At 34.5% G+C, this 12336-nt stretch overlaps 1 protein-coding gene across 1 annotated transcript in view; it reads left to right on the top strand.

Annotated features, from left to right (window-relative positions):
- The window catches only part of PIP5K1B (phosphatidylinositol-4-phosphate 5-kinase type 1 beta), a 270943-nt gene that overhangs the window by 241089 nt on the left and 17518 nt on the right, over positions 1 to 12336 (top strand). The window contains exons 8-11 of the mRNA XM_074206739.1: positions 4266 to 4477; positions 6700 to 6783; positions 6892 to 6940; positions 8850 to 8934. Coding sequence (XP_074062840.1) covers positions 4266 to 4477; positions 6700 to 6783; positions 6892 to 6940; positions 8850 to 8934 — 430 coding nt within the window. The remainder of the gene's footprint in view (positions 1 to 4265; positions 4478 to 6699; positions 6784 to 6891; positions 6941 to 8849; positions 8935 to 12336) is intronic.

Here is a 12336-nt window from a genome sequence, read left to right as displayed (position 1 = left end):
TCAGGAGCCATGTGATAACCCAGTGGAGAAGATGGAAAATTGGACCTTCTTTCTGCCCTGCCCCAATAGCTAGTTATGGTACTTGTCTCCAGAACAACCACTATCCCCTAAATCCCCCCTTATTTTGATTCCTCTCTACTGGGGAAACTTTGATCCTGTCCCTATTTGAACCTAGCATTTGACCCTTAGAAAGTCATACCAAACAAGGACTTGAATAGTTTCAATGGCAGCTGTGCAATTACAGTTGGCAAAATTCCAAACCTAGCCTTGCCCACATGCTATCCCTCAGTCACTTCACTGTCCTTTAGAGGGTAGACCCTGTACTGCAAGGTAGTGGACAATGAATGAGTAATAGTATTCTCAGTGTGAGCCAAAAATCCTTTTTTTTGAGTATCATTAATATGTAAAATTAAAAGTATATATTTATTTCATCTTTATAGTAACCTTTTAAAATTCCTCTGTTTTGCCCTACAAAGAACATTCATATTTTTAATGCAAGATCTGTATTGCCAGACAACAATTCTCTTAACTGTGTACCATGGAAACTCATGAAATTTTAGACTGAATATTTTCTTTGTGCTTAAGTAGAGCACTGGTATAATAAATCATTTCTACTTTAATAATTGGAAAAATTCCATTTTGTATGTTTTTTAATTCATATTAGTAAAATAGTGTATGTATATAATTTATAAACAAATATATATTTATAGAATGTGTACTCTCAGAAACTTCTTACTAATGGGCATGTGATAAAAAAATGTTTGGAGACAACTGCTCTAGAGCACTAACAGTGAAACTAATTCTTTGATAGTTTCAAGATTAAAAACTGAAAGAAAACTCAGACACTCTTAAATCCAGCATCCTCATTTGAAAGAAATTAAGACCAGAGAGGTACAGGAACTTGCCTCAGGTCACACAGGTAGTAAATGTCAGTACTACAACTTGTCCATGTCCAGTGCTCCTGACCACTTTCCATTCTATCTCTATCAACCTCACAATCCAATAAGGATATTAATGATGACTATGTACCCAAAAAAAAAAAACTAAGCACAAGATAAATTGGAGACCATCTCAGAGGGAAAGTATTTGAAATAAGGGACATCAAGAAGGGGAGATTTTTAGCTGGGACTTAAAGGAAGCCAGGGAAAACAAAAGGCAGGTATGAAGGAAGCATTCCAGGCATAGAGGATGGAATTTCTTATATTCAGAGATAGAACTGATAAATAGAAGCATGTATAAAATAATTTTACAAATACATACTTAATTGTATCTAATAGTGTCCATCTCTAGGGTAGGTTTGAGGGGGGGAGGGTAAAAGAAATCTACATATAAACCTTGTTGCATATTTAAAAGAAATAGTAAGTTATTCATAATAGAATTGCAGTTTCATGTGCAATTATCTTTTTGTTATACTATGTTATAGAAATGATTGTTTTATTCAATAAATTAAAAATAAAATAAATTTCAAAAATAAAGTCAAGAAGATTAGAAATCACTGAAATTATTGAGTAGGAGAAAAGACATGACAAAATCTATGCTTTAAGAGTTTCTTGCAGATAAAAAAAAACCTGAAAAAAAAAGAGTTTCTCTTTGACAGCCGAGAGGAGGATTGATTGGAATACAGAAAGACTTGTAGCAAGAAAGCCTCCCTTACCCTTTAATAAAACCTAATAATAAATAGTTTATTGCTAATAAATATTATATTGATGTTAGGAATATAAAGTTGAGTAGCATAGGAACGAATAGGAGCATATAAGAGTTGCAGATTGTTCATGAACCAGGTAATCAGTCCCTAAATAACTGAGAATTAGCTATAGAGACAATGTGACCCAACTAACGTATAGTAGGAAATTAACAAACTATTATGATGAAGGAGGGGGTAAGGGGAAGAAGAGATGGAAAGAACTCAAAAATTATTTTTAGAATGCAAAAAATGCTTTTAAATATTTAATTGAGAAAGATAAAATAAAATATTCTTTTTTTTTAAAGAAGACATTATGTTGAATCTGTTCTCCTAAGAAAGGATTCTATTACTTTCTGTATCCTTTTTCATTTCCTGAGTAGCCTTGCATAAAAAATGATATTTTAAGATATTTTGGTAGTTCATTTTTTTTAGGTTTTTTGCAAGGCAAATGGGGTTAAGTGGCTTGCCCAAGGCCACACAGCTAGGTAATTATTAAGTGTCTGAGACCAGATTTGAACCCAGGTACTCCTGATTCCAGGGCTGGTGCTTTATCCACTGCGCCACCTAGCCACCCCTTTGTACTTCATTTTAGAGGAGACTAGCATACACTTCAGGAGACTAAAGTTCCCTACACTAGAGGAAGAAGTGTAATCTTTGGGCCAGCTCCCCAAAGAAGAGATGAAAAAACACACCTTGCTCCTTCACAAAGATGGAGGGCAGAGGGATATATAACAATGTATTTACTCTAAAATTTTGTTGCTCTGTTGGTTAGTTTTGCCAATCTGTCCTTTTCATTTCTTTTTTTTTTTCCCATCCTTTGTCATAAAGAATAGCTTTCAAGGACACAGGACAAGTGGGGAAAATGGAGTGTTTTTTTTTTTTAATGAAGGAGATGTAAAAATGAAAAAAAAATCTTAAGGATGGTTGGTTATTTTAAAAAAATGTGTTTTGGACCAATCTGCCTGAAAGGAATAATGAGGATGGAAAAATCCCATATGCACTTAAAATGCATTCATTATTTATGTCTGAATTCTGTTGCAAAAAGTGACCCCTTGAAGTGACACCAGCATTCTTTCTACTTGTCAAGCATCTATTTCATCCAACTCTATCTTTTTCAGCACAGACTAGCTGTATTTAATCCTCTGTCTTACTGACTTTTGAGGATATATAGTGTAGTTTTAAACTTCAATCCTTATTTAGGTTACATTAAGAGCAAGATTTGGTTGGAAGAGAGGGAAGTTTTGAGGACAAACACTGAAAAAAAATGAACTCTAGACCTCTCTACTATAGGATTTGAGTTAATTCTAGCAGAATCCAGATTTAAAGAGAGGACAAAGGAAAAGGAATTTATAGACCCTGCTCTTTGGTGTACTGGAAAGCTTACTGAATTTGGGGTCAAGAAACTGGGTATACATTCTGGTTTGGGGTTTTTTTTTGTTTTGTTTTAGGTTTGGCCACACAGCTAGGTAATTGATTTGAACTCAGGTACTCCTGACTCCAGGGCTGGTGCTCTATCCACTGCGCTATCTAGCCGCCCCCTGGTTTTATTTTTTAAAAGCTATATGAACTCAGACATATCACTTCACCATTATGGGTCTCAATTTCCTTATCTAAAAAAGATGGAGTTGGGTTAATTAATCTCTAAGATCTCTTCCAACTCAAAATCCTTGAAATTTTGAAGATTTTTTTTGAGTTTGAATAAATGACTGACTTTCAGTTTTCATTGTCTGATAAAGTAAATTTTTAGCATATGTGAACTAATGATATCTTGATAATCTCCACAGGTCCTTATTTTTCCCCATTTATCTTTAATTTCATCTCTTTTAACTGACTTCCATCTGAGAAAGTATTCTTAGACTCACAGCACTTATCTGTGATTATAGAACCCTCTGGGTTGCTGAGAATTCCCCTATGGGAGACACTCAGGGTTCTATGGTTCACAGTACAGTTATCCCTTCTACATCACAAGGGTCAGGGGCATGGTAGCCTTATGACTTGGAAAAAATTTTTGGTCCCCTTCTTTGTACTGGAGAGAAAGTCTGATTTTTTTCATTTTCTTCTTCTTATGACAAAGGATGAAAAAAAAGAAATTAAAAGAACAGATTGGTAAAAACTAACCAATAGAATGACAGTTTCAGAGTATGTGCAGTGTTCTATAACTCTCTGCCCTCCACCTCTGTTAAGGGGCAAGGTGTGTTTTTTCCATCTCTTCTTTGGGGAGCTGGCCCAAAGATTACACTTCTTCATCTAGTATAGGGAATTTGAGTTTCCTGTATGCTAGTCTCCTCTAAGATGAACTACCAAAATATCTTACAATATCATTTTTATGTAAGGCTACTCAGGAAATTGAAAGGGGTCCAGAAAGTAATAGAATCCTTTCTTAGGAAAGCAGACTTATAGTATCTTATTGTAAAATCTGATGAATATTTGGTCATAGTTCTCTGTCATCTGTGACTTCCACAAAATTCTCCCCCCAAAATTATCATTTAATTTCTTATGCCAAACTGTCATAGATTGAAAATATTATGGGGAAGTCATGATGTGACAGACATGATGTACATTTGACTTTTTTTGTTCCTAGGTATTGGAAAGTTTCAAAATAATGGACTATAGTCTTTTGCTGGGAATCCATATTTTGGATCATTCTCTAAAAGAAAAAGAAGGAGAGGGTTCACAGAATGTACCTGATGCTAAGCGACCTGGGATACAGAAAGTCCTCTACTCAACAGCAATGGAATCTATTCAAGGTCCAGGGAAATCTGGAGATTCTGTAATCACTGAGAGTACTAATACGTAAGTATTGACATTTTAGCATTAATGCTTGAATATTAAGAGAGTCACAATTTGGGTTGAAGAAACCTCAGTCCATTCCATTTCTAGGGGAAAAAATCCCCTTAAGACTCCCAAAGGAAATCAACCAGCCTTTGTTTTGATACTCTCCAGTGAAGGAACCCACTATCTCCCTGTGCAAGCCTTTCCCTTTTGAAGAGCTCTAATCATAAGGAAATTTTTCTCATATCAAATCTTGAGTTTCTTCTTTATAACTTCTATGCATGGTTCCTAGCAGTGCCCTCTGGGATCAGAGGGAACAAGTTTTATCCATTGGAAACAAGTATTATCCATTTCCCACAAAGCTTCCTTTCACACATTTATAGAATAAAGAAGTATTATGATTACCCCAGCTATCCCTCTTAAATATTTAACTAGGTGGCATAGTAGAGTGCAGTATATACCTAAAGTTAGAAAGACCTCAATTCAAATCTGAACTCAGACTTTTACTAGTTGAATGTCCATGAATAAGTCACTTAGCCACTGCTTGCCTCAGTTTTCTTATCTGTAAAATGGGTATAATAACAGCAGATGTAATCTCTGGCCTCAGCCAGATGTGAGAGTAACTTTGGTATTTCTTTGCATCCATAAAGTTAGTGCTAGCTAACAGAAACAAAGCAGAGGACTCAAATGAGATGCATATAAGTGATCTAAGCATAGGGGGCTCACAATTTTAAAACTAGCCTCATCTGACCTTAATTTTATAGGTTCTAGATTATTTGATTGTTGACCAGATCATAGGCAGGGTTGGCTATTATAGATGAATCTGCCACATTCCAAATTATCTTTTATAGCCTTTGTACTTATTTTTCAATGTGATTCTCTTGAATAAAATCGACTATATTCAAAGCACTAGAAAGATATTGAGCTGATATGTAGATTTGAGTGTTTTTTGTAGAAATGATAATTAAATCCATAGGAATAGATGTGCTATTACTAAGAGAGAGAGTCTAAAGATAGAAGAGAAAGAAAGATGAGAAGTGAGCAGGGGGATTTGTGAGAAAGGGGGTATTGGGGGGAAAGAGTTGAAGTAGCACAGTTAGAAGTAGAAGATAGATGAGGGTTCAGTCTATTTTGCTGAAAAGAAATGTTCAGACAAGTGAAAGAATGAGAAGAGATCATTGCCAAATAGTAGTAAATCTGAAAAACAGGTATGAATTAGGTAGTAACTAGCAGTGTCAAAACCTATAAAGAACTAGAAAAGCATGAAGGATGATATAGTGAGACAAATTCCTCTAACTCTAACATATAGTTCCCAGTCAAGCTTTTATGCTGACCACATCATTTTTGCTGGAATCAGCTTCTGTGGTGACTGAAATACTTTATTCAAAATCAACCATGCAAAAGCCTTAGATTTCAGTACAACTTTTAAAAGGAAGAGGAGGGATACTGTATCATTTTTGTTTCTCTTATCTCTAAAGATTGGCTATGAAATTGTATTGTTCACTTTTACTGAGTAAAGCAATGTGCTCTACCTTGAACCAGATACAAATTTGAATAAGATAGAATTTTTCTCTCTCATGTTCCTTATAATCTGTTAATGGGAAGGAAGTAAAAATGCAGAAACACAAATATAATTTTTTTAAAAAAGTAAAAACACATAAAAGAGCTATGATGTACTATAAGATTTCAAAAATATGATAACCACTTCATGATAGGATAATCAAAAGAAGACTTTGTAGAGAATGAATTATTTCCAATGAGCTTGGAAGAATGAGCAGAATTTGTCTTGATAATGATAGAAAGAAGATGTTTTACATACGGGGGGGATTAAATAAACAAGAGCAAAGGGGCTAAGAAAAGAAGTAGAAGAACATTTATATCCATCATTCAAATGGAGAATAGCATGCAAGAGTGGGAATATCATGAAATGTTGTTGGGGATAGATTATAAAGGACCAAGAATAGAAAAGTAAGAAATTTCAACTTAATTTAGAAATCAATAGGAAGATATTGAAGGCTTTGAACATAAGTGATATGACCTGATCTATGCATTTAGGTAGATTTCTCTGAAAGGGGATTGAATGGATTGGAAGTGGAGAACACAGCAGAATATTGACAATGTTAAATTTGGTTCTCAAATTTATTGTACAAATTAGTTGTAGGTAAGTTATTAATAATGATATTTTAAAAAATATTTTAGCCTGTGATACATAATGAAATATTTTCTACTTGATCCATCAACAGAATGGGAGGCATTCCAGCTAAAAGCCATAAAGGAGAGAAGCTACTTTTATTTATGGGCATTATTGATATTCTGCAATCATATAGGTAAGAAGAGGTGTTTTTTAAAAAAAAAACTTCTGCAATATTTCTAAATTAATCAAAATTCTATTATGAAATATTGTTTCCAATGTTTTTCAATTTTTATATGTTTAGGTTAATGAAGAAATTAGAACATTCTTGGAAAGCACTTGTTTATGATGGGGTAAGTGACTTCTTTATAAATTGTTAAAAATTTGATTACTCTTGTGCTCCCAATTTAGCTCCTCAGAAGCTAGCTGTATGACCTTGGGCAAATCACATAACCATGTTTACCTTGGTTTCCCCATCTGTAAAATGAGCTAATGAATGAAATAACAAACTATTCCAGTATTTTGCCTAGAAAATCCCAAATGGCATCATAAAAAATAGGACACAACTAAAAGACTGAACAACAGCAACAAGTCAAAGATTAGGATAGCTATTACTTAATAAAATAACACTAAACTCTTCTTCAGAGGGAAACCAATCATAGTTGCTGCTCTTCTTTTCTGGAAGGGACAAGAGTCTCTGCAACTTTAACAATACTGAATTAATTACATTTTTACCATGAGTGACATTCCCATTCATTCTCATCTGCCAGTGTTTTTATGCCATGCATTGTATTTCATTTCTCAAATGAACCTCCTATTATGAAAAACCCCTAAAAATCAGATGTTTCTTTTAAGCACAGAAGTATCTATATTGAATATAATTTTGAATTTTAAGGGGGAAATGAGTCATGTAAATTGAGCAGCTAGTTATTTTTTAAAATTCTTTTTTGACAGATTTGGGGTAATCAAGGTTAAGCAACTTGCCTGGTGTGTCACACAGGTAGTAAATGTATGAGGCCAAATTTGTCTTCAGGTTCTCCTGACACCAGAACTCAAATCTCTATCCTCTAAGCCACCCAGCTGCCCCTCTCCCCCCAGCTATTTTTTAAAATTCTTTTTTTTTTAGTTTTTGCAAGGCAGTGGGGTTAAGTGACTTACCCAAGGTCACACAGCTACATAATTATTATGTGTCTGAGACTGGATTTGAGTTCACGTCCTTCTGATTCCAGGGCTGGTGCTGTATCCACTGCACCACCTAGCTGCCCCTCTATTTTAAATTCTTTAACAATTATCAATAGTAAAGAATCTTAGGATAATAATAGACTTATAGAATATGAGAGATGAAAGCAGCCTTGGATGTTGTCTATTCAAATTTTCTTATTTAACATGTGAGAAAACTGAAGGCTAAAGAAATTAGATTCTTCCCCAAGGCCTCACAGCTAACTTAGTGGTAAAGCTGTGATTCAGACTCCCAGAACAGGGCCCTTTCCCTGCTACTTTGTTTCAGTGTGACAAATTATGATCTGATTGTTATGTTTCTACCACAAAAGAGCTAGCCACAGCATAACTGAAAGAGAGGACACTTTAACCATGTCTTATCACACTGGAATGGATAGATGTGAGACAAAGTCAATTTTCATTACATTGAAATGTTTAATCATTGACTAGAGTGACTTATGAACCTATTTTCCCTTATCTCAGATGAGTTGTACAGATGATATAAATCAAATAATGTCATACAAATATGGCAATAGAATTTTTACTAGGTGAATAACATATTTTCCCCAGTTTCAAATCTAATTGTTTTCTAACTAATATTATCTTCCATATATATTGTAGATGATGCTTGTGATATTATGTTTTTGTTTTTAATGTATAAATGAGACCCTCCTCCCCAAAGTACAATATCCACCCTGTTAGTCTTTTCCATTGTAAGTAACAATTAACTTTGTTCTCTATTTAGCAATAGAAAAATCTCTTATACAGGGACATTTATTTTCTCTTTCTATCCTTTGAAAGAATGTATAGGATCTATTTATAAAGAAAATCCAAGAATACTGTAAACTGTTATAGGTAATGTCTAATTTATTGCTTTCCTTGACTTTCCAGACAAAAACACAGGTCATGGAAAACATAGTTATCACAATTTCCTCAAGACTTCCCACATCCCTTGCTTTTATATATTTCTGTGCTTAAATTATCTTTAGAATTGGATTGAATTAGCTCTGAAGTTATTCTATGACATCTGTCTTATCTTTCCAGGATACCGTTTCAGTTCATAGACCAAGTTTTTATGCAGATAGGTTTTTAAAGTTCATGAATTCCAGAGTTTTCAAAAAAATCCAAGGTAAGCATTTTATCATTTTTATTAACATTACCCTAAAAAACCTAGAGACATCTCTAGGGCTTGTGTACAGTTTTTGTTATATATGAATGAAGGAAAAAAGCATTTATTAAGTGCTAACTATATACTAGATCCTAACCTAAGCACTGAGGATGTCACAATTTAAAAAGAGTCTTTGAATTCAAGGACTTTACTACACATAAAGGACAGAGGTGACCTGAGAAGGGAATTTTGTTCTGGAAAGAGGGGAAAGGAAGCTACACAATCAGCAGCCCATGATAAATAGAATGACTGGGGTGGCTGACTAGATAGGTTGTGAAAGATGGGGCATGGTCTGGTGTCTAGGGCCAGTCAGTCTATAATTAGTGGGTCATTAAAATTTCTACATCATACTCAGAATCTTCTTAGGGAGAAGCAGGCCTAGCTTCAAAGAGAATAATTTATCACATTTAAAAGTACTTCCTAGTTTACAAAGAGCTGTCTTCATGGCAGTCTTGTGAGATAGGTAATGCCAAATACTGTTGTCACAGTTTTCAAATAAGGAAAAAGAAGTTAAGTGACTTAAGATCACTTAGCTAGATAAAAGTAAGGCCTGCTTCTTCATATTTCAGTATTAATTTATTCTCTCACCTCATTACTAATATTTATAATAATGATTTTTACCTAAGCCATTTGTCCTTCATCCTCTTGGCATCCCTTTTCCTTGCCTTACTCTTCACTGTAACCAGCAGAACAAGCTCACAGTTTTTAACTTGTTCTCCCACCTACCCACTAATTGGTCCCTCTGTCTTTATAGCTTTCAATTGACATCATTTATTTTTCTGCAGCTACTCCTTTATAGTCTCACTTTTTGAGGAAGCTGATATCCCAGCTAGTAACTATATTCTGAAATCTTGAAAGTGCTAGGTTGGGAAGATTAGAATTTGAATATTTGCACACATTAGCAGAAAGGTATTTTTAAGTATATGATGATCAGGAAAGGACTCTATAATAAATCAGGTCAGAAATTTTTGTTTATTCTTTATAAATGAGACTGAGAAAGACTGAGACAAGCATAAGGACAATGTTAGAGAACTGATCTGAAATTCCATTGGTACAGAGATCTCTCAGGTGAGGAATTTCCTTTCCCAGTCCTGGTAAGATAAATATCTTCTCTGTAGGGGTGGCTAGGTGGCACAGTGGATAAAGCACCAGCCCTGGAGTCAGGAGTACCTGGGTTCAAATCCAGTCTCAGACACTTAATAATTACCTAGCTGTGTGGTCTTGAGCAAGCCACTTAACCCCATTTGCCTTGCAAAAAAACCTAAAAAAACAAAACAAAAAAAATCTTCTCTGTAATAATAGCCGTAGAGAGTTTCCTCTAAAGAAAGAAAGAATAAGCAATTCTATGTGTTAGACATAAGACTTCTGCTTTATTCATTCAAAATGCCTCTCAAAGACAAGCATAGATTATTAAAATCTACTCATATATTAGAATCAATTTTAGGGGCGGCTAGATGGCACAGTGGATAAAGCACGGGCCCTGGAGTCAGGAGTACCTGGGTTCAAATCCGGTCTCAGACACTTAATAATTACCTAGCCGTGTGGCCTTGGGCAAGCCACTTCACCCCATTGCCTTGCAAAAACCTAAAAATAAATAAATAAATAAATAATGAATTCTTTCAAAATACCCTTTACTAGTTGCAATTCTTCCCCTCCCCAACAAAGAAAAAATACAAAGTTCCAATTTTACCACCTTTTGTTTTCCATGCTGTTCTAGTAAGCAAAGAAATGATCCCCAAAATCAGATAATCAAAGATATCATAGTCTCTGCCTTCTAGCAGCTTGTATTCTAATGAGAAAAAAAACGATACATATGTATATCTAGATTCATGAAGGAGACAAAATGATTACAAAGTAATTTGGTGGCGAGATCACCAAGCATAAAGCTGGAAAGGAAGTCTGGGAAGAACTTTGTCTTGAAGAAAAGGGATTCAAAGAAGTAGATATAAGGAGAGAGCATTAAAGGTATGGAAGATAGGTAAGGAGTACAAAAGCATGGAAATAAGTAGAACATTTATATACAGAACACTGGATAGGCAGATGGACAACAAGCATTTATCAAAAACTTTTTATGTGCCAAGCACTGGATTAAGCATTGGGAATACAGATACAAGCAAAAAGACAGTTCTTACCCTCATTAGGCTTATATTCTACTAGAAGAAAATGGAAGTGGCAGGGGAGGGGATGGGAAACATTCATATCCATATAAGGACATGACATTAAAGTTCAGAAAGTCAGAAGTAGTGTCAGAAGGAGAATGAGGGTTAATCAGCCTAGAACCCTTCTTAAAATGGAGGTCCCAGGGAAAAATATCAATCAATAGAAGAAGGAGGCTAGCATGGAGGGGAGATTTTCTAGAGTGAGGAGCCCCAGGTATTGGGAGAAGTTTAGGCAGAAAGTCAGAAGCACAGCCAGGAGATGACTGTAAGGCATATATGAAATCTAAAATCTAAAAATAAATAGCCTCAAAAATGACAGGCTATAACAATAGTATTAATGCCTTGGGCAAGTCACAGTTTCTTTAAACCTCAGCTTTCCTTATCTGTTAAGTAAGAACAGTAATATTTGTAAATGATGCCTAACCTTAAAACCATATGTCACCCAAGTAAGCAAACTCATATAAATGATAAAGTAAATCCCTACCTGGTAGCTTGGAAGTAGTGTTCAAATATAAAAATGAACAAATATAAACCAAAAGCCAGACTTACTGATATCAGTAAGTCCAAAATCCCATAGCAATGAAATAAGCAAGGAAACCAAGTATACAAGTAGTCAAATCAGGAGATTAATTCTAAATCAGAGACCAAAAAAATTGATCATTTGCCTAGTTCAGCCTGTATCCCTAAAATTCTTATATTTTGAGGAGGCTAGACATAGAATCAGGAAGATTTGAGTTGAAATCCATCCTATGACATTTAACTAGCTATATGACTCAAAGCAAGTTACTTAACTACTATTTACCTTAATTTGCTCATCTGTAAAACGGTGTCAATACTTAATTCCCAGGGTTGTAGTAAGGACACCACATGAGAAATGAGAAAATATCTGTACAGTGCTTTGCAAATTTAAAGCAATATATAAAAACTATTTTATTGTCATTACAATTGTTATTATTTGCATTCAGGATGCCCTTCCCTAAACAATAGCAATGATAGTCAAAAGCAACCATGATTCCTAATTCAACTATACCAATAAAGATAAACATAGTATATAAACATAAATATAAAACATCTTAGTTGAATTATTTTTTGAAGAAGACAAATTGAAAGATAAGCCCTGTTAACTTAAAATTTACTTTTATGAATACATGAGGAAAGGAAAAGTTGCTCAGTTGATCACAGTGTAGTCTGTCCTTAGTGTGTA

Source organism: Macrotis lagotis, chromosome X, assembly GCF_037893015.1.
Source record: "Macrotis lagotis isolate mMagLag1 chromosome X, bilby.v1.9.chrom.fasta, whole genome shotgun sequence".
NCBI classification, from domain to species: Eukaryota; Metazoa; Chordata; class Mammalia; order Peramelemorphia; family Peramelidae; genus Macrotis; species Macrotis lagotis.
The sequence above is the reverse complement of the archived record's forward strand: the minus strand, read 5'-3'. Positions and strand labels throughout refer to the sequence as shown.